Source organism: Saccopteryx leptura, chromosome 11 (assembly GCF_036850995.1).
Source record: "Saccopteryx leptura isolate mSacLep1 chromosome 11, mSacLep1_pri_phased_curated, whole genome shotgun sequence".
NCBI lineage: Eukaryota > Metazoa > Chordata > Mammalia > Chiroptera > Emballonuridae > Saccopteryx > Saccopteryx leptura.
The window spans coordinates 891,128-914,573 of NC_089513.1; the positions used below are offsets into that span (position 1 = coordinate 891,128).

Below are 23,446 nucleotides of genomic sequence, written 5' to 3' on the forward strand. Positions count from 1 at the left end.
TATAGAAAGCAAAATATTATTTTGTCCTATATTTTCCCTGTATTAATTAAATACATTGTAATTTGAAAAACAGAAAAGCCTCCATCTAATAGTTAATTCCCTCAAGACGACTCCACACAGGCAGAAGCACAGCTTTATAATGAAAGATGACTTGGTGGAAATGACACTGTTGCTCAGGCTATTCATCTTTCCGCAGGTGAGCTATCCTCAACCAGCCCATTGGCCCTTGTCATGCAGAATTTGGACTGTGACTCCAAAACTGACACAGGGCCTCACAACAACGTAACTGAAATTTCTGTAAAAAGCACACTCCCTTCAAATACCTTGGAAGTAAATCAGCCCTATATTTTCCACTTTTAGTAGAATCTTAAGAAACAACAAAAATAAGTAATTTGCAGACCTTCATTTATGCTTCTGTACTTCAAATAATTGAAGCTCATAAACTAAATTTAACTCTTAAATCTTGTAGCAATTACTTTTTCCATTTTGGAGTTTAAATTCAAAGTATTTTTTTTAAAGTGATGCTATGTAGCCTTTTTTCTCTTCTTGAGTTTATTTATTTATTCCTTTTTGGATATGAACTACTGAGTGTCAAGTGCTTGTCGCACCTGTAGGCCAGCCCACACTGTAGACGTATCTGAGCTATTATTTACTGCCTCAGTGAGCTGTGAAATAAGAAGCTTCTTTGAGTAATTCTAGCCCATTGGCTCAATAATTTGTGCTTTAAAATCTCCCTAAGTATCAGTATGACAATTCTTAATGTTACAATATATCTATCACTTTACTTTTTAAAACTAGAAATATATATTTACATAGTGAACATTTTAAAGTCTCATTTGAAAGCATATTTCTTATCCTACATTTTTATCTAACAGCAAATTTTGTCCAACTATTCTACATTCAGCAGTTAAGGTTTTTCTCTTGCTTACTATATAGTTATTACTCAAGCCATTTTTCCTTGAACATTTAACATTTAAAAAGAAAATGGACGTTATATTTTTTTCTTTAAAAAAACATTTTATTTATTCATTTTAGAGAGGAGAGAGAGAGAGAGAGAGAGAAAGAGAGACAAAGAAGGGGGGAGGAGCAGGAAGCATCAACTCCCCATATGTGCTTTGACCAGGCAAGCCCAGGGTTTTGAACCAGTGACCTCAGTGTTCCAGGTCAACGCTTTATCCACTGCACCACCACAGGTCAGGCTGTTATATTTTTATGTAAACAAAAAAGGATTACTGCAAGGCTTAGCTACTGGACAAGGAAGTAAAACCACTTTTCACATCAATGTGAGAAACCGAGAGGAGACGAGAATCTCAGAGTAAAACCTGGCCCTTGTTTACATAAATTTGGTACTGGCCAAATCCATGCTTACTTAGGACAATGCTGACTGGCCACTTGGTCAGCTGGCCTACAATAAACACATCATTAAAGGGTGAAATTACTCCCTAAACCCACAGATATACTACTTGCTAAGTCTGAAGGGGTCTCGTGGATGCAGAATAAGGCTATCTTCTCAAACCGCAGCCCTTCCAGATCATCTGAGAAACTTTAACACTGGCCTTTGCATTTCCTATGACACATACCTACTCAACAGGATACTTCCCATAATTGCCACAAATGCCCTAACACAGCACAATTCCATTAACATATGTATGCATACATACATAAATCTCAGATTTGCTTTTGCACACTGAGACTCACTTTACACGCTCATGCAGGACAATTGGTCATGCCAGTTACTATCTGACAGCCTCCTCTGTCACATTAGAACCTTTATAAAAGTACAACCAATGTATCAGAAGCCATCAATTTAAAGCAATACAATGATTTAAAAGGGAATGGTAGCTTAAATTTTTGTTTAGGTATAAAAAGTTATTTAATATATTCAACTGTGACATATCAAAGTCATATTTAAAACAAAAATATACACAAATATGCAGAACAGCCTGGAAACTATTTAGAAATTTAATATGTACTCTATGTACACAAATTACATTAAAACCCAGCACTGGCCCAGCTCAACTGATTAGCAGAAGTCCCCAAACTATAGCCCGTGGGCCGCATGTGGCCCCCTGAGGCCATTTATCCAGCCCTCCTCCCCGCACTTCTGGAAGGGACGCCTCTTTTCATTGGTGGTCAGTGAGAGGAGCACTGTATGTGGTGGCCCTCCAACGGTCTGAGGGACAGTGAACTGGCCCCCGGTTTTAAAAAGTTTGGGGACCCCGGAATTAGAGCATGGTCCTAAAGCGCAGAAGTTGCTGGTTTGATCCCTGGTCAGGGCACATACAGGAACAGATTGCTGTTCCTTTCTCTCTCTCTCTCTCTCCCCCTTCCTCTCTGTCTAAAATCAATAAAATAAACATTAAAAACAACAAAAAACTACTCAGCACTGAATATTAGGAAGACCCCATGATTTTCTAATGTATGGTACTCCTGATCTTGTAACAGTCCAGTTTACTTGAAAATCAGGGACCTACAGAGGCCGAACCATACACATCACCACCACTGCAGCAGTACACTGTCCTGTTCCGTGTGAATATTTTCACAGTAACATTTCTTAGGCGGGGATGCATGGGGTATGTATGTGTCAAGGCAAAGGTGTGGCATGCTGTGGCCTAGCCAGCAGAGGGCACTCAAGTTTGATGCTTCTTTTTTCCTGAATCCTGCAAACCTGCTTTTGGTGAAAGCAGAACTTAGATTTAATTCCACCAATTCAGTACAGCTAAGACATGTTTTTTAAACAAAAGGAGTGACCCTAAATATAAACTTTGCCATGCAGAATTCAAGACAGAACTCGAGACTTTAACATGCTGGCTTATATACGGGGAAAATTTCCTGAATAAAAATTACTGTCACATAGGAAGCATATTTAAAGCTATGACATCCAAAATACAGCTGGAAATCAGCCTGGCAGTACAATGTGGAGATTCTTTGAAGATTTTGGAAATCTAAAATTGAAACAATAGCTTCCCTTAATGGTTTCAACTTCCTGCATATCTATATGTTTACCGCATTGTCTTAACAATGTAGGAAGCTATCAATTATAAATGGTTTTGCCAAGACCACCCACCAATTTAAAAGAATTATTTCACTAACTTAAGCTACCCACTGACAGCAGAAACCTCAACATCTAACATCATTCACATAAGTGAAATCTGAGGCCAGGTATTTGGATTTCAATGTAATCCAATTACATAAGCAGTTTATTTGGGGAACTTTATATTTATTTTAACAGATACACTTGAATCCTTATTACCCAAGAACATGACACCCAGGACCTCAGGGCCACAGTGCCCAGGCTGCGGAGCATGGGCGTCAGCACGCCAGCCCTTGGTGCTGTCCAGGAGCTCCGGCTGCTTGGGGCTTCTCCAGAGCCCCTCGAGAATTCTCTTATCTGTAGGAACATGGGACACAGATTTGTCTAGGACTCCGTCTGCACGGCACTGCTGCTGTAAAGAAAGGCCGACCTGGGTGCAGCAGCAGGGCAGACGCGCTTCTGGGGGCTGCTGGTAGGCAGCCTCAGTTCACTCCCCGGTCTCTGCTCTCCCCCTCCAGAGTACTGAGTACACAGTCTCCTCCCAGAGGCCCATGCCTGAGGGTCTTTATTTTCTCCTGAATGTACCAAGTTCCTTATTTTAAATATCTTGTGTGAGTGTTTTAAAGAAACACTCTTAAAAAATACACTTAAAATACTGACATGTTTAATTTATAAAATATATTATTGAGTGGAAAACAATCTTGTACTCTGAAGTACATTCATAATAACAATACTGAAATTCGGGGTCTAGTCATACTTGTTAAGAAAATGACTAGCTATGCAGCCAGGGCTTCGGACGCCATCTGTCCTAGAATTCAGGCAGAGTGGCCATCTCTGCAGGGAGTCCTCTGAACTCTCTTCAAAGGGCTGCAAGCCTACTTCCCACCTTCTGCTCTCCAGAAAGTGAGGCACTGAAGGCAGGATACCTGTGGGTGGCTCAGAGCTGCTGCTGCCCGGGTAATGGTGAGGTGGGGCACAGAGAAGGACACAAATGGCACTGTCTCAGCAGAGCCAGTTGTGGCCATTGTCGCAGCAGGTGGGTCAGCCAGGCATCAGACCGCCCCCTGCCTGGAGCCTCCCCGGACACAGCCACAGGGACTGTTGTTTGAACAGGGAAATCGCATGGGACAGGGATACCACCTTTCCACCTGCTTAGTTACTTCCCTCACATAACTTTGGGAACAGCTAAGTTTTTATTAGTAAATGTTATTAATTCACAATGTAACTTTAATTCCCAGCCCTAGGATCTCTTCATCAGAGGTCATGACACAGATGAATTTTAAAATAAAGTCAGAGGTCTGTTTGGTGATTAATTTCAAAATTCTAACGTTGGTATACCAACAAGTATGAGGTACTTAATGGTTTGTGTGAGGGGATTCATTAAATAGTAGTTAACGTTTTTACAGAATAGAGGTCAGAAAGGCTGGTTTTCTGAAGGACTACTTGAGTCAGTGAACACGGCATTATGAAGCTGCTCATTCTAAGCAACGGCATCTTGGGGTGGGCGTGGGGGATGACAACCACAGGAAAACTTGGCAATGTGTGACTAACTGTCCTTGTACAGTGGGTTCAGCTCCGCAGTCTCACATCCTTGTTTCCTGCAGGCGGCTCCCCCAGAACCTGCACAGGACCAGGAGGCCCAGCTGTCACCAAGGATGTGACAGTGTCCAGGAGTGTGTCACCATCTCCTTCAGCGCCTGGTGGTTTATTGAACAAATACATGGGAATTTATGGACCATGTGAGGTCTTCACCCCAGTCTCCCAATATCTGGCACCCGTTACCACACAAAACCACTTAGCACTGTTTTTAAGTAAAGAGCCCTTAGCTGACCCGACGAGTCTACTCCTAAGATACTGACTGGAATCCACATCATGACCACTAGTCATTGAAACGGTGAAAATCCCTTGTATCAAAATGCACACCAGCTATTTCTGGTTGTGGAGATACATAAATGCCGACCTGGGTTTGAAACACCTTTGAGTTACTATTATCTTAAACAAAGTGACACAGTTCTGTCCCTTTTCTGTCCCACCCACACATCAGAATAATCAACGCTAACCAGAGGTAACTGTAGTAAACATTTTAATGTTCAAGGCAGCCAAGCAGAATGTCAAAAAATAGAATGAAACTTTAAATCAATGTTAGTTTTTAAAATCCAGGGCTCTCATGATTTGCATTCTTTTGTTTTGTAACAAAAATGGAATTTAGCAGCTTTCTCAAAAAATTTAAATGATAAGCATAAAAGGGTTGAATAAACTTTTCATCTTACTTTTATTATTATAACTATCTAGTAAGAGGTACTGTAGCTTGGCAAAATGTAACACTATTTTAAACCATCCAAAATTTTTGTATCTTCAAAGACATTTTATGAACCATTTCATACTTAATGGCTTGTAAGCAATCCTGAGAGTCGGGAATTGTGTGAAAAGTTGCCCAGAATGACAGATAAAGTGAAAAGGTCTGTATTAATTTCCAAATAAAGAAATGCGTGGCGTGGTATCTCCCGATGATTATACTCTGAAGTACCAATTAGAACGCGTTAGAAACTAGAGCAAGTTGACACTCTGCAATAAAGCAAATCATTTCCAGTTGGAGGGACAGAAAATGTTAATATGCAATGTTCAAGACTACAAGAATCTTTGTAAAAGGAAGTAGCTAATAAGGTTTAATGATGCATGTCAGGAAGCCACAGTATGTAGGGAAACACAGCTGGCTTCATTTTGTAAACTATTTGATACACACATCTTCCTAGTTCGCGATTATCAGCTGTGCTAGTGCCACAGGGGACAGTTTAGCCTCCAATCAGGGTGTTCTTCTTGTTCTCTAAATTACAAGTAAAATACATTAATATGTGCTATAGGCTAGTGCCCGACTAAAGCTTACCAGCTTACGAAGTCATCTGTAAGATGTTGTGGAGACAATCTTCTAGCCTAAATGGGCCACTAAGTGCTGAAACCATTAAAACAAACCATGAAACAGACAAAACACTTGGACTTAATGAATTAATAACTTTCACAAACAGCCACCATCTTTCATACCTTGTGTATTAAAATACAAATTAACTTTAAATGCTTCTACTGAGAAGCCTCCAGCCTCCTGTTTCTTTTCTAGGGACGCACAGATGCAGACATGAAGACCCCACCTCCCAAGGCAACATGCACCCTACTCACACTGTCTCAGTTAGGAGGGACTGAATGTACAGGTGACAGCAATTAGCAGCAGATGACAGAAGCACTGAGTGTGCACCAGATGGCAGCTAAGGGTCATTGGAAGCCAGTAAACCTTCCACAAGGACACCCTGTGTTAGGCAACTATCACACTCAAAAGCTCTTAGACACAAATTAATTACTCCACCACCAGAAGACAACTGCTAGGTCACAACACTAGTATCAGAGTGTGGGGGCAGCACTTGGAGGGCCCTCACTGACTGGAATTACACGTGCTGGTGGTGGAAACAAGCATGCTACCACGACAGAAAGGGTGCCCTGATCGGAGAGCTAAATTCTGGCAATCAGGGAGCTGTCTTATGGCAAAATATACTCAGCAGGTTCTATCCCTGGATGAACGCTGCTGTGGCCCAGCTAGAAGGAGCCACAAGGAGGAGTCTGGACTGAGAACTCCGGAACCCTGTCCAACAGCTGAAGGCACCCAGAGCTGAGCAGAGCACACACGCCAGCAAACAGGGCATGGAGGTCATGCTTGGTAGCTGCAGGGGGTCCAGGAGGAGCCTGAGGGTCTCAGGGAGGCTTCATCAAGCCTTCACACTCAAAATTACAGTATCACGACCTTGCAGCTGGACTGGGAGGGAGAGGTCGCAGGCAGTAGGATGACAGAGACGACGCTGTCCCCGTGTCATGGGCTAGCCCCCAATTGGAGCTCATCTATGAGAAAGATGCTTCAGACAGACACAAGTAAGGGCAGAGTTGATTTACTCTCACAAGGTGAATTCCACACTACTAACTCACATACGACGGCTTCAGTTTTGGTTTAAATACAATAGTTTCCGATTCACTTCTGATCCATCACCTAGCGCTCTGCAGCCCGAAGCCGTCACACTTCACAGTGCACCTGCACGGCACTGTTAGTGGACCTCTGTGTCGCCACCGCAGGACTTGTTTCCAGGTTACTGGGCCAGCGCTTGCAGCTTCTGTGTCCCACTCCAGCCTGGCCCCCTGGGTCCCCGTGCCCGCTGGTGTGTGCTGGACACGACACTGTCTTCATTCCCATAACTACATCTTTGCCCGTGTTCTCCACCACTCTCCCTCTGGCCTGTGTGGGCAGCTCAGGATGGGCTCACGGGCCCCCTGGACCTTCCTGTGCTGGGCTCCCGCTGACCCACAGTCTCTGCTCATTTAAATGCCTCTTGCTAGCATTCTTCTTGTTACTAATGTGATAAAAGCACAAGTTCTTCTCCTCTGATCTGGTTTCTACCTTGAACTTGATGTTCGGGTAGAACAGGGGGCCAGTTCACTGTCCCTCAGACCGTTGGGAGGGCCGGACTATAAAAAAAACTATGAACAAATCCTTATGCACACTGCACATATCTTATTTTAAAGTAAAAAACCAAAATGGGAACAAATACAATATTTAAAATAAAGAACAAGTAAATTTAAATCAACAAATTGACCAGTATTTCAATGGGAACTATGCTCCTCTCACTGACCACCAATGAAAGAGGTGCCCCTTCCGGAAGTGCAGCGGGGGCCGGATAAATGGCTTCAGGGGACCGCATGCAGCCCGCGGGCCATAGTTTGGGGACCCCTGTCCTAGCTCCTGCCAAAGAAACCACTACAAAAAAGTGACTGGCAACTTGGGCAGTAATTTCATCCTCAACATTCTATAAACATTTTTGTGGGTCTGTATAAAACAGATCACTTTAAATCTTGGAAAGTGCTAGGCTGAAACCTTTTTAAAAATTGATAAACTTTTAATGTAGACAATCCCTCTTCTTTACCTGGTAGTTTTGAAAGCATAAATTTTTGTGACTTAATAGATTTGTTTCAAAAAATAAGAATATACCAAGGACTGTTAGCTACAGTTCTGTAACAGTGTTCTGCTTGCTTGTTCAGAAACTGGTTGTTTTTTTTTCCTTACTTTTTCTGAAGCTGGAAACAGGGAGAGACAGTCAGACAGACTCCCGCATGCGCCCGACCGGGATCCACCCGGCACGCCCACCAGGGGGCGACGCTCTGCCCACCAGGGGGCGATGCTCTGCCCTTCTGGGGCGTCGCTCTGTTGCGACCAGAGCCACTCTAGCGCCTGGGGCAGAGGCCAAGGAGCCATCCCCAGCGCCCGGGCCATCTTTGCTCCAATGGAGCTTTGGCTGCGGGAGGGGAAGAGAGAGACAGAGAGGAAGGAGAGGGGGAGGGGTGGAGAAGCAGATGGGCACTTCTCCTGTGTGCCCTGGCTGGGAATTGAACCCGGGACTTCTGCACGCCAGGACGACGCTCTACCACTGAACCAACCGGCCAGGGCCAGAAACTGAGAGGTGATTTTTTTTTTTTTTTTTTCCCTGAAGCTGGAAATGGGGAGAGACAGTCAGACAGACTCCCGCATGCGCCCGACAGGGATTCACCCGGCACGCCCACCAGGGGCGACGCTCTGCCCACCAGGGGGCGACGCTCTGCCCCTCCGGGGCGTCGCTCTGCCGTGACCAGAGCCACTCTAGCGTCTGGGGCAGAGGCCAAGGAGCCATCCCCAGCGCCCGGGCCATCTTTGCTCCAATGGAGCCTTGGCTGCAGGAGGGGAAGAGAGAGACAGAGAGGAAGGAGGGGGGGGGTGGAGAAGCAAATGGGCGCCTCTCCCATGTGCCCTGGCCGGGAATCGAACCCGGGTCCCCCGCATGCCAGGCCGATGCTCTACCGCTGAGCCAACCGGCCAGGGCGAAACTGAGAGGTTTTGAGGGAGAAGAACCAGTCTGCACAGGTGTCTGGGGGGGGGGGGCGCCAGCCTCCACCCCCCCCCACCCCAGCAGAGTCCCACTGCGACTGTCCTCTCATCCTTCATGGTCAAACATGTTACCAGCACTCTCTTCCAAGAATGAAAAACAGTTCAGCGAATCTTCACTGAGTCTTCAGTGGGACAGACCCTGGCCTGGTCTTTTGCAGGGTGCTTGCATCTGAGTCTCATTTTAGCACAAATCTAAGCAAGCAGGTGAAGCTGCCTACACTCCGGTCTCCTGAGGACTGACCTGCTGTCAGTGTGAAGAGCCGTGCTGACACAGCTCACCCAGTATGGGCACTGTCAACCAGGGGAACAGGTCCTGGAGATGGGAGTGTCCGACAGACATGAGCCCCCTCCTGTCCCTTGGTTACATTGCTCCCCACCTGAGGGGATGGGCGAGGGGGCATTCCATGGGGACACTGCCTGCCTGCCTCAGAGCTCTTTCCACGAGGCTGTCCCTGTCCATTCTATAAAATACTAAACAGTAAGTGCTGTACCTAATATTCATTGCAGCTCTGTAACCGGAAGGCTCTCATCCCTGCAGGAGGGGATGATCAACCTTCACGAACACATCTGGCTCATTTAAAACTTTTCCAATTGCCCCTTGAAAATATTAGTAGGAAGTACAGAGGTCCAGTTCCAATTTCCACTGCAGTCAAGTAAAGGAACGTCTATGTGGTCATTTATCCCATACAAGTTTCTGTGTCCTAACTGTATTTCAACAACGGAGTTCGAAGAATTCACTCTGACTTCACGGCCTCAAAAAATGGTTTGATTGTGATAGTATTAATCAGTTTAAAAAACAAGCCTTTCAGAATGTTGCAAGTGGATAACTGTCATCAAAAAGGAACCCCAGGCTGGCCATAAGGAAGTGGGAAATTCAAACTCATGATACGGTTGAAAGATTTGCTAAAGGTAATTATTAGCTGACACTGCTAATTACATGGGGAAAGAAAGCTACCCAACCTCACGTTAAATTTATTATACACACGTTTTAATGCAGTTTAAAAAAAAAGTTCGGTACCGTTGCTACTCTAATGTCAACAGATACAAGAAAATGCATCCATAATATATTTTAGATGTATGAAGGACAATTAAGTTGAAACCAGATGTGTTAAGATTTATTTCTAAGGAATATTTTTTAAATTGTTGCTTAGAAAAAAAAACAACTATCAACAAACAACTATTAAAAAATATGAACTGCTCCTTAAGAAAAATAATTCAATCACTCAACACCAGGGCAAGTGCTGTGTTAGAGGCCTGAGAGCACAATGGCGGGCAGGACAAAATGCCCCGATTTGGTGTGGCGGGTCTGCTGCGTGTGGTTGGCTCTGAGCCAGGGTGTCACTGTGGCTGTGGTTGGTCCCTGGCAGCAAGCTGGGGCTCCCTGCACAAGGAGCCAGAGCGTGAGGGGCAGGGCACCCCTTTTCCAAGAGGCCTCCACTGCACTGTGTCCTTGGCCAGGCCGCAGCTGCGAGAAGTCCCACAGTGGGGTCCACAGAGCTCTGCCCAGCAGCCTTCCTGGCGGGACATAAGAAAACCAAGAGACCCCCCCCCCCCCCCCCCCGCAGCTGACTCTGGCTTGGCATTTTCCCCAATAAAGTCTGCTTCTGAGCCCACCCCATGCGCAAGACTGGCTCTCATGGTGGTGACCACGAAGGGACCCAAACATAGGCATCTGTACCACACGAAGCTGCCCTGCCTGGTGGCTCAGAGCTCCCTGGAAAGGTTCAAAACAACAGGACAATCTCCTCATCGTCCTTCCCAGTCTCCAACCACAACCCTCCCCGTCCCTGTGCTCCCTATAGTCCCGTTCCAGACAAAAGCTTTTGAAACTGGACTTTCTTCCTCTCCTTACAAGAAACTTCAGACCAGTGATTTTCAACCACTGATCCACAGAACAGCAGTTAGAAAACACTGCTCTGACCATGGTTCTAACTCATCCAGAAAAGCTTTATCAGGAATGTTTAGGAATAATCTGTTAATAATAAATACTCAGTTTTGTGAGCTTATAAATTAAGATAAAAATGTCTTGATAGGTAAGTCATCACAAATTCCACAAATTTCTAACAGGTTTTTTTTTTTTTTTTGTATTTTTCTGAAGCTGGAAACGGGGAGAGACAGTCAGACAGACTCCCGCATGTGTCTGACCGGGATCCACCCGGCATGCCCACCAGGGGTGACGCTCTTCCCACCAGGGGGCGATGCTCTGCCCCTCCGGGGCGTAGCTCTGCCAGGACCAGAGCCACTCTAGCGCCTGGGGCAGAGGCCAAGGAGCCATCCCCAGCGCCCGGGCCATCTTTGCTCCAATGGAGCCTTGGCTGCGGGAGGGGAAGAGAGAGACAGAGAGGAAGGGGGGGGGGTTGGAGAAGCAAATGGGCGCTTCTCCTATGTGCCCTGGCCGGGAATCGAACCCGGGTCCCCCGCACGCCAGGCTGACGCTCTACCGCTGAGCCAACCGGCCAGGGCCTTCTAACAGTTTTTATGGCCTTGAATCATGCTTTCAAAAAAACAAAGACAATTATAGAAATACTTATTTGCTCCCTGAATAAATTATGCTTTGCTGCTGAGAATTCTGATTATAGGGAATTTAGCTGTACTGGACAGAACTGATGAAATGCTACCAAATAGTTCTTATTTACTATGTAAGAAATAATTAGTAAGCCCTTCTCATTCAGAACTTTATGCAAAACTAACTCTTTTTAGTGGTACACAGTATTGACTTTAAATAATAAATATGCTTGTTTCCTACTTAGAACACTTACTTTGTAATCTACTCGGTAACTAAGAGGCAGGGACAGAGGCGGTTTCCAGGGTGGACTGGCTGCACCTCCTGACAAGGGAGCGCTAGGCCAGTCAGGGCTGCCTGTGCGGCACTCAGGGGCTCCCTCAGGTCCTCAGTGGACTCACATTCACACGCTCCCGACGCAAGCAGCTGTGACACAATGGGTGCAGTCACGCACGAGGACGGCGGCCCTGGCTCGGGCCCCTGACCCTCATGGCAGGCTGCTCCCAGACAGCCCTCTCCTGACAGGCTCTGAACATGGCACTGTCACTGTTCTTGTCAATAACAGTGACCACAGAAGCACGCAGAGCCCTTCCTCTCTGAGGCCGACAGTAACACTACAGTCCACACCACATAGCTCTTTCGGAAGGCACATGATCACGGTTGTAAACAAGTGTTTAATCTGAAAATACCTTATTTTTCAAGAAGGTAACAGTTAAAATTAAAAACATTAAGGATTGCTTGGTCTGCACGCAACCACATGCAAAGAGAAAAATAAGTTATTCTGTTGTAATATTTTAATAGAAATAAATACAACTTTAAAAAATGAATAAACTATTTTATAAACTTATTTTTAAAATAAGCAGCTTTCTCCAAAACAGCCTTGATATTTCAACTTGTAAAATACGCCACAGCAGACAATCTCTCGTCTTGTCTGAGGACACCCCTGTGACAGTCCCAGGGAGCGGCAGAACTTGCCGTTGTATGATGCACACGCCACCTGTCCAACTGCCAGCAAGACATCTGAAAGCGTCTTTTTACTAGGAACACAAATCAACATGCCCATGGGATTACAGTGACCACTTGAAGCAATTTGTATTCTCATTTCATCCTGACACATTTGCTCTGAGCAACTTATTATGAATGATGTGAAAATGGCAACCTGTCACATTGATCTTTCTTACCCTTCTGTAAAAATTTTTCTCTTAAATGTAATCAAGTGTCATCAAATACACCACATGCTCTGTTTTATAGAGCATTCCATTACTCAAGTTGCAATCCATATAATTTAAACTTCCACCAAGTATTATTGTAGGACTGCTTACTAATGAAAACTTCTGACTTGTGCCGACTACGTCCCTGCTTCACATTTGTCCTCAGCGGCACTGACGTCACAGGGAGCATTCTCACCCTGACAAGGGGCTCAGAGCCTCTTCCCCTCAGACTGCGCCTCCAGCCAACAACAGTGGGGTTCACTCTCCATCCCACATTTGGGTAAAGTGTGTACACTTAAAGAAGCAGTCCCACACACTTCTGCAATAAGCACAAATGTGTATATTCTGATTATATAAAATTATCAAGTTAGTTCAAGTTCCAATTTCAAAGACGAATTCAAGAGGGACATGTGTCAGAGTCAATGAACTTAGTGATAGTTTCATCTACAAAGAGATTCTTTCTATATCTTAGGTTGTCATGATAAGGGGACAGTGGCACTCAGTTCCCATTATGCCCCTCACCCCCGATTTTTGACGTGGGAGTCCAGGGGTGGGTTGTGCAGTCGGTGTGAAATAGGTGTCATCACTCAACTGGGGGCAAGAGCTGAGGCTGTGCAGGCCAGGTGTCACAGGCTAAGACAGAAGACTGTGGTGGCAGCTAGAGGAAGTCCCTTCATTTCTATTTAAAATGCTCACTTGAAATAAAGTGGTATGATATCTGTTAGCCTTAGGTTTTAGGTATATGAATAATCATACTTTTCTGTTTGAGGCTTTCTTTTAAAAAGCAGCTAGAGGAGAACGAAATAAAGACAAAAAAGAGAACTGGTTGAAATAAGGTTGGGATATCAGTCAAGTAGAATGACAAGGTTAAAAATGCATTTTATGAAGTAATCAGTAAAACTGGTTAAAAACCTAACACCCAGCTGCCCAGTTTGAGAGAATGCTTTAAAAAATAAAAATGCTGGTCCTCAAGAAGCTCCTGCATGAGTGGGGAAGTCACACACAGTCACATCCCCATCAGCAAGAAAGACTGGTGGTGTTCCCAGAGACAGTTCCTGGGAACAGCCTTCGCCAAACACAGAGCTGTGTGAAGCGAGGGTGATCAGGTGTGAGATGTCCAGTGTCACCACCTCTGGGCCTCTGCAGTTGCTGACCCCTCTGATATGCAGGGCCGATGTCACCTCTACTCCCTCGACACGCCATCTGCCCACCTGCCACTCGAGATCAGCTCCTCTCTGCTTCTACTTTGGACTCTTGAGACTCGGCCCCAGGAAACCACATGCTTGCTACCAGTTCTGTTATAGAGCAAAGACCCAGTACCAGCGGCCCGTGGGCTCGCTCGCTCAGACGTTCTCTGAGTTGTGATGATACTCTGCACGTCAGCAGTGGCCTCAGACTCTCACCATGCTCTGCAGCAGGCTCTGCCTCAAATCCTGCTAACTCCTCCCCCATCCCTTATGTCAGCACGGCTTGTGCTGCAGGGTCTTTCTTTCTAGGAAGGTAAAGCAACCTCCCAAATTTGCAAGTTCTTCTGATATGCACTCATAATGAAAGTGGCAAATACCGATCAGGGTGCAGGAGCGGGGGAGGGAGGGACTGACTGACGGCTGTCAACTTACAAATCCGAGAAGCTGTGCTTCCTCTGGCAGCGACGCTCCCACAACAACAGATCACTCTTAGGCAACCTTATGCCTGTACATTTAAGTCATCCCCGGAAGCCCACTCAACTTAGTCTTCCACAGAGTGTTCTTTCCTCTTTAAAACACTAAGACTCTTCCTTTATCAGAAGCAGGAACGGCTTTGTGACACTGTTTCTCACGGAAACAAACAGAATCAATGAGACCCTTTCCCCAGGGGCCGCCAGTCAGCGTTCATTACGTGTCTCCAGTGCCTCACCCCCCAACCCCCAAACCTCACCAGTGACCTTGAGAGAGGGCTCCCACCTGCTCTTGCATCTGACTAGTACCAAAGCAGATGCATGGCAACGAGTGCCACTTGGGCAACACTGCCTGCTGCGCCCGGCACAGCCTCCTTCACTGTGCTGGTCACTGCCGCGGCACAGAGACGCTGATGCCTGCCTGCTCTGGAGACGACTTCTTACTGCCCTTCCTGCTCCCTGCTGCTTCCTGCCTTACCGCCTGGGATCTGGGCTCTATGAGGTCCTCCCTTGTAACCTGGAGACTCACCACGAGCACACTGTGGGTAGTCAGCTCTCCCTCCTGCCTGGAAGTGGGGGGAGACTGTCACTCTTCCCCGAGTCCTTCAACCTGCGTGAGGCCACTGACGTGCTCTGGCCAAGGCAAGGGGAACTGCATGGCTCACGGGCAGGAGCCGTGAGGTCTGCCATGCCATCTCTTTTGACCCAGGGCCAGCGAGGCAAGCTCCTCAGGGCCTGAGGGGCTATGATGAGCAGAGCACATGCCAGTGCGCCAGGTGCGTGCCGTGTGCTGGGAGAAGACAGTGGTACTAGCAGCAGCAGCTGCCATGGGCTCAAGGCAGCCTGTGTCACAGCTGGACAGAGACACGACTCCCTTAGACATGTGCTCCTAGCCCAGATGACTCTGTGGTCAATGGACTCCACAGTGAGAGTGCTCCCGACCACATCGGTCATGGGCCAAGGCCCATCTGTACTCCATGCATACGATAGCTCTCAGGAGAACGTTAGGGACAGTTTTGCCTCCCTGAAGAAACCCAGCGAAACCTGGGTGATTCCACTTCCCTAGAAAATGTTTACTCTTCATTCCCACTAGTCTGCTTTGAAGTCCAAAAGCTTGCTGGTTTATCAAGCTATGTCAGAACAGACAATGATGTATGAACAGTGAATAATAATTTGTCTTCCCTTTTCTAGTGAAGGACTCACGTCACAGTCCTCTCATCCAGTACCTGTCAATGTGTCCCCTGGATAAATGACACCTGTTCCTTTCTGTCCACTGTAGCCTATAACCTTTTCCTGAATTTTTTCTTTTAAATCTGACATTTAACACTTAGAAAGATCTAGTGGCGTATGCAAACTTAAGATTTTATTTCTCTCCTAAGATTATTCATTAGTTTACGCAAATGCTCCTGTAAGAAGCTGGAACTCTACTGTGTGTAGTGCGGGCAAGGACAAGCAGGCGCCATGCTGACAAGCTCGGGTCCCTGCACTGCACCCTCCCCGCTCTGCAGACCGAGGGAGCGCTTCCACTGAGGGCGTGGTGCTGACTCATGACCTAGCTCACATCAGTGCTTGGCACAGCCGTGTGTGTGTGTGTGTGTGTGTGTGTGTACGCGCACGTGCATGAGCAGGGGCATGAGCACTGTGCCTGGGCCTCAGCTGTCCCACGACTTCCACTGGGAACGGGGCACAGAATGCTGGCGACACCCCTAAGGTGCCCATCACTGGAAGAGCACATTTGTTCCACATGTGAGACTGACAAGGGCAAAGTGAGGGTTTAAATCCAATTATGCAAAACTCCAATGGCGCCCTTCCAAAATAAGGAACATTTTGCTAACACCAAGGAAATCTAGAAGGCTGCTGTAAAAAAGGGGCAGGGGGGAGAGGAGAGGAAGAGAGGGTGAAATGCAGAGGGCCGGCCAGCCATCCTGCCTTGTGGAGGAGTGAGTGGAGCCCAGCGCCGTGCACAACTACTTACTGCACTGAGGACTTAATGATTGACGGTGACAGTTCAAAATCTGACATTCATCACCATTTCACATTTCACTTTATAGAAAGATAATAATTATAAGTAACATTTATTGAGTAGTGCAACACGGAATTAAGCCACACGCCCAGAGTCAAAGAGCCGGTAAGTGGCAATGCAGTCAACCTCCAGGGCCAGAGTTCTTACCTGGGGTCATAAACCAGGGAAAGGAAAGGCCACCTAAACAACTTTGGATGATTTAACCTGCACACATGTTGATTGGATAAATATCAATTTTAGAAATATAACAGGAATATAATCAATTTAGAAATATAATCAGGCAGTCTTTAACTAAAATCTGGTTTTTAATATACTTTTTATAAACTGTATGTAACTCACATAAAACTAGGTTAACCATGTAACACTATCAAATCAAATCTTCTCAAACATTAATACAGATCCTTTATTTTAAAATGAATCATCCACATAAAAATTAAGAGTGAAAATTATAAAATAAATAGAAGAGAAATTAAGAGACCCACAATGAGCTGTCAAATTATGGGCAAATTATGGGCAAAAAAAAAATATATATCATACCATGAAAATTTAAGAGACATATAAAACTCTGATTAATCAAGAAAAGATACTTTTGGAAATTCTTCCATAAGAACATGTCGTTACATAAATACAGAGAATTCATAACCCAAATCACCAACATTTTTGAGTCTGTTTTATGTTATTTAGTATTAAGCTAATGTGAACAGGCCATTCAGAACTCCATGGACTTTTTCACTGAAAGGAAAAAGCAAATTCATCAGAGCAGTTGCTCCTTAATCTAGCCTACCTTATTTTTTGGATTGGATGTGTTCATTACACTTCGAGTCTCTTTTCCAGTGTAAATGACAACACCTATTACAGTACCTGCAAAAACATGAAAGCGGTCCTTACTTTTTGAAGAGGTACTTCAAAAAGTAAAGACCGAGATAATACTTTCTAATTAATAATTTTGATGGAAAATATTATACCATTTTATTTTATATAAATTTATCTAACAGCATATTTTGATTTGTTCAAAAAAACCTAATCTCAACTTTTAAAATAAACTTTGAAAAACTCAAATGATTCCTTAAGCAACAGAAATTTATCGACATAGAATATGTACTAATATTCTTTGAAAACAGAAAAAGTGACTTCATCCATTAATGTCTACTAAGATGGTAACTATCAGTTAAATTAAGAGAGGCCACATTCTGCCTGACCTGACCAGGCAGTGGAGCAGTGGATAGAGCGTCGGACTGGGATGCGGAAGACCCAGGTTTGAGATCCCGAGGTCGCCAGCTTGAGCGTGGGCTCATCTGGTTTGAGCAAAGCTCACCAGCTTGGACCCAAGGTTGCTGGCTTAAGCAAGGGGTTACTCAGTCTGTTGTAGCCCCACAGTCAAGGCACATATGAGAAAGCAATCAATGGACAACTAAGGTGCTGCAACAAAAAACTAATGATTGATGCTTCTCATCTTGCTGCGTTCCTGTCTGTCCCTATCTATCCCTCTCTCTGACTCTCGCTGTCTCTGTAAAAAAAAATAAAAATAAAGAGAGGCCACATTCTTAATTTTCACATGATGACTGGTCAAAGTCATCATGTGACCTTCAAACCACAATGGCACCAAGTGAACCAGTTTTCTGAACAAGAGTCTACGAGTATATTCTTACTGCAAAGATTAAAGTCCTAAGGTATAAGTGCCACTGCTAATATTTCAGCACATATACAATTAAAATAAGAGAACTATAAAAAATGTTGATTTTGAATTTAGATAGTATTAGTCTCTTTTATTCATATATATCTTCTGGAAGTTTGGTTTTCTAAATGTATATATATGTCAAGAAAAGTGATTAATTTTGTGGTCTATCAAACTTAGGACAGAAGAATCATAAGATATCCCTGGAACAACCCATCAACCACAGAGGTGCAGAGGCAGGCATCTCTGAAATGTCAAGCTGAAACCATGGATGTTTATTTTTAGAACTGCAGAAGTGCCTAACTTAAAACCCTAACTGCAAACATTGAAGGTAATAAATATGGCTAAGGTGGAAAATACAGCAATCACAGCAGAACTAACTATAATTAAACTCTGATGTCACATTGATGTGAGGTGGGATGTGCGGTGAGTCCTCAGTCAGGGCCCGCTGAGGAAGTGCGATCACGGGGATGGAGCTCTGGGACATAAAGCACAATGACTGCGCATGCTCACAAGTCAGGACGGACAGCCTTCCACAGCGTTCAGGAAGACAGAGGGGCTAGAGTACTGCTCAGCAGTGGTACTTGCATAGGTTACATAGCTTTTCTTTTCTAGACTAAGCATCTCCTTCCCACCCACTTTTAAAGGTGTGTCACTAGGGAAGCTGTGAGGCCTGAATTTACGGTATTCTTGAAAGCAATAAGCCCCCATCTGTCATATAATCTAACCCAAACAGCACAATGCTACCTTATATTATTATCCAACTAAGATTCCCAGATGTTCTGTCTGTACTGAGCATATAGAAAAATATTAAATACACAATGATATAATACTTTAAAAACTTTTGTAACTTGTCAATTAAGTTTAACTTACTCAAAATGCAAAAGTATCACTAAAGTAAAATAGCATAAAACTAGAACAAGGTGAATTGCAAAATTAATTTATTTTTAACAGTAGAATAAGCAAGTCTCAGAGAAGGTTAAGAACTCATCAGGCCAGAGGCTCCTGTCCTAGGAAAGCAGGTGAGTGACTTGCAATGCTGACCCTGCCCCACCCCCCTCCCCATGGCTGGCTTTACACTCTAGCGTCTGAAATGAAATCTGGGAAACACAGATGAACAGGAAACACTTTGTTCAGACAGATACGAACTAAACTCAGTATCTGTGTGTTAAACGTAACAGACTTAAGTATGAGACAGGATTCCTCACACAATTTTATGTGCACAATCTATTAAAGTTTGGTAACGGCTCTTGTGTACTACCCCAATTAATTCTTGCTAAAAATGAGTTCTCACTGTAGTCAGAATAACACATTTTCTTCTGAGTCTCTCGTGCACTTTAATTACTAAAATTACTAGAGTCAGTACAGCATATCTGAAGTATTCTCCACTCTCTTTGACAAAGGGTATGTGTTTACAGACTAAAAGATTGAGTAGACTTACATATATGGCTAAAAGAAAATATGGGAAACAGGCTGTTAATTTAGAAAATGAGACATGAGAGGGCAACAAAATATAACACATGCATCAGACATAAGGAAGACTGCATATGAGAAAGACAAGATGCTGTAGAGAGAAGGACAGACAGACATGTAGACTGAGAACTACCAAGCACCCTAAGTACTCCCTGATCCCAGTTCCATGCCCAGAACCTGCTCTACACAGTACAGAGCTGGCCCGGCTAGTGCACAGCTCTTCCCTAGAGTCCATCTCTACAAAGCCACGTGCGCAAGCTGCTCGCGGATGGCAGAAATCCCCTTCGGGGGACCAATGGGAAGGAAGGGAAGCACCGAGGAGCACGGACACACGGCAGTGACAGTGAACCAATGAACACTACATGCCTGACACACAGCCCAGTAAAATCAGTGAATGAGCCTCAGAAAAGTTACACGGGTTGATGAGGCCAGGGGCAGAGTGTTGGGTGGGACCTGCACGCATGGGGAAGCATCAGACCGACAGTGAGTGCGCAGAACTTCTCACCCGCCTCCCAGAGGCACAACTGTCCACGAGATGAAGTGTGAGGAGCAGAAACTCCCTCTCCTGTGGTGCTGCAGCATGCTCAGCCAAATAGGTTCTGTCCCTGTCCCCAACCTCTGGGCTGTCCCTCAGTCACTGCACCCATGGAGCAGCCTCTCCACTACCCCTGCTCCAGACCACTGACCTGATTCTAGAGCAGAACCACCCATGACGTTGATAAAGGGCCAGGCTTTATTTTTAAATGATTAATATGCTGTGAGGACTAGTTCTGTAAAATACCACAGCAACAAATTAACAAGAGAAACAATATAAAAACAAAAACAAGAAAATATATGCCCCAATTTTTCCAATATTAAATTACTTCATCAACTGCCATAAAAATTTCCAAGTGTTCACTCTCACTTTCTGTACTCGTCTCAGTCATGATCGGTCCTGCAGGACTGCGCACACATCCAGCAATCCCGCTCTGGAGGTCGCAGTCCTGGCCCTGGGCTTGTCCAACATGCAGACTCTCAGGCCTGTCCAATGCCCACTGAAGTAGGGTGTTCACTGAATAAGACTCCCATATAATGCAAGGCATTTTGAGAAACAGTTGTTTGGAGTCACTCAAAAACACAAAGCATCACCTATTCTGTGAGAATTAATTATAAAAACAGAATGTACTTCTTACCTGATGCAACAACGGTGCTTGCCCACAATGTATTTTCTATGCTGAGACTTTCATGAATGGGTGGATCACTGTCTTCCTGTTCAGGAAGAGAAAAGAACACCAACAGTAAACAACCAATACTTTCATTACTCATATTGCAGAGATCAGGGTTAAAGGAAGCTGGGTCCAGCTGACCAGCAGTGAACAGGCACTGCTAAATAGGATGGAAGAAAAGTCAGAGGATTCTGAGAAGGTGGTGGAACAGGGAGCACTAGGAATTTCTCCCCACCAAGACAATAACTGAGGGCAGAATCTGCCTGACTCCACTGTTCACTGTTTTGGAACTCTGAAGTCTGTTGAAGGCTTGCAACTTCCAGGGGGAGGCTTTGCTGGTAAATTCTGGTTAATTTTGGTCAATTTCAGGTCTTAGTACAGGCACTACTGCACATTCACCACCCCCAGCTGCATGGCAGGCAGCTGTGCACCTGGTCCTAGAGCAGCTTACAGTGTGTGGGAGACAGGGTGGGCAAAAAGAACTGTGCCTGCCAAATACTGGGGAATCGGTGCTTCTGCTTCTGATCACAGGGTGCAGAGAAAGAGGTCAGTGGCCATCTTGTAGTGCCTCCTCCCACTGTAGCAAGCCCCTCCCCCAGCCCTCCAGCTCAAGTGATGTCCAGGAGACTTACAGGGTGAGTGCCAGTCACTTTCTATTTTTCACTTTTGGGAGCCAGACATTAAAGACTAGGACATTAACACAGATATGAGAAACATAAAGTGACTGCACTTGACAAGAAAGCTCAGAAAAGACATAAGAAAATGTTAAATTTACATGGCAGGCTGATCCTTAGCAGAGAGCGCCTACAAAATTAACTAACTATATATAACTGGGATAAATCCTGCCAATTGTTGATGCACACATTTATTATTTAAGGAATAAAACAAAAAATTATTGTCTAGTATTAATTCTGAATTATTTTCACAGTATCATACAATTTATGTTCATTTATCCTCCCTGGACTATAAGCTATGTAACCGTGGTGTTGACCTCGATCTTCTGAGCATCGACCACAGAACAGGCACTCAAACATGTCTCATAAATGAATGAATCAAAGAACAAAAAGCAGGGGACTCTTGCTCTAACTTCCGATGCCCGGCTGACATCACCGAGTCAGCAGATTGCAGTGGCTCTCAATGCCCTGTGTCTGTCACACGTGCACCTTCTCCTACAGGCCACCCTGCCTGCCTTGCCCTTCACCACAAATGCATACCATGTAATTAGTTTAAAACTCTCCTACTGTTCTTTTAATATGGAAATTTAAACTTACTAACACAGGCATACCTTTTGGTATAGTATTTTCCCACTGGGTCAAACTCCAAAAGAAATAGGGCATTAAAAATATATTTAAAAACTTAACGCTTTCTGAACTGCAAATAATAGGTTCTGTAATATCTAGTTTTAGAAATTTAGGCTGGTTCCCCCATTCCTCTGGGTAACTACTGAATAATGTGAATGCCTTTGACTCTTTCTCACACGATCGCATGCTGAAGAACACACTGCATTTCCACTCAAACCTGCAATCACTGTGATAGCTTTAAACATTCAACATTCCTCTTACAGAGAAAAATACTGTAAAAGCTAGTTCTTTACCCATTTCATACAGTACAGAATAAAGATTGGGAAGACAGAGAAGAAATTATCTCTAAATAAGTTTCTCTTCGGGTTTCCTTCTACTTAATGTTACAGAGTTTGAAAAAATAAAATTTGCTTTGGGGAGGGAAAATGCAGAATGTTACAATTTCAAGCTGTTTTTTCAGTAGTGTACCCTATTTAACCAACAATAGCAGTTTGCTTTTTAAAAGGAGAGTATTTTGATTGAAAAGACATGAACGATAAGCGCACTATGGTTTGCAAAAGAAATTATAGCAGGAAAAGCATTATACAAGAGGAAAATGGTAATATGTCAAAGGACTATGAACACTGCTAATATTTCAAAAGTGGCTACAGTTTTAAACTCCAAACTTCAGAGAGAACAGGTATGTCTTGAACAATAGCGAAATGAATGATATCAAAAACAACAATAATAGTAATATGAATTGTTTACATAACATGGAATGTCCAATAACCAGGAAGTTAGGTTATCCTGACAATGTCTTAAGGTAAGTCAGGAAGATAGTTTTATGATGTCCATGTGTATACTAGACTCTGTAGAGGCCACAGAACCCATACTGTTTCTACTGCCAGGTGACACTTGAGTTCATCTGCTCTGGCTATTATTTATTTAGGCTGATACAAAAGAAACATACATTTTGTCCTTTATATACTATATACCTTATTCTATAAAAAAGAACATCAGCGGATATCACTTTTTAAAATGTTCAGTTGATATTCTGGTAATTAAACTGAATTCCATTTCCTAGTTACAAAATGAGTTATTTAGCATGGTTTTTCTACCCTTCTTTTTGAAAAATACACACAAAAATAAAGATTTATCTGTAAATAATTCAGAAGTCAAGATTCATATATTCAGAATGAGTGGGACAAAGCCCTGCTGGGAAAGGGACGAGGCTGAGTGTGCAGATGGAACTTCCTAGGAACCCATTCCTTCTTTTTGCACAACCCCGGCTCTGGCGGGCTGTGCCATGTGGCTCGTGCCTGCTCAGGGCAAACGGAAGTGGGCAGTATTTTCTTTCTCACGCGGACGCTGTATGCCTGACCTCCAGGCCAGCCTACCACACTCACAGGGGATGCAGTCGAAGCCCTGGCCTGTA

The 23,446-nt window shown here is 44.4% G+C and overlaps 1 protein-coding gene across 3 annotated transcripts in view; it reads right to left on the reverse strand.

Annotated features, from left to right (window-relative positions):
- Window positions 1–23,446, reverse strand: part of ATP9B (ATPase phospholipid transporting 9B (putative)) — a 122,416-nt gene that overhangs the window by 34,670 nt on the left and 64,300 nt on the right. For all 3 annotated transcript variants that reach the window (XM_066352325.1, XM_066352324.1, XM_066352327.1), the window contains 2 exons: window positions 20,699–20,774; window positions 17,163–17,239 (listed from right to left, as the gene is read on the reverse strand). In XM_066352325.1, the coding sequence (XP_066208422.1) occupies window positions 17,163–17,239; window positions 20,699–20,774 (153 nt within the window). The remainder of the gene's footprint in view (window positions 1–17,162; window positions 17,240–20,698; window positions 20,775–23,446) is intronic.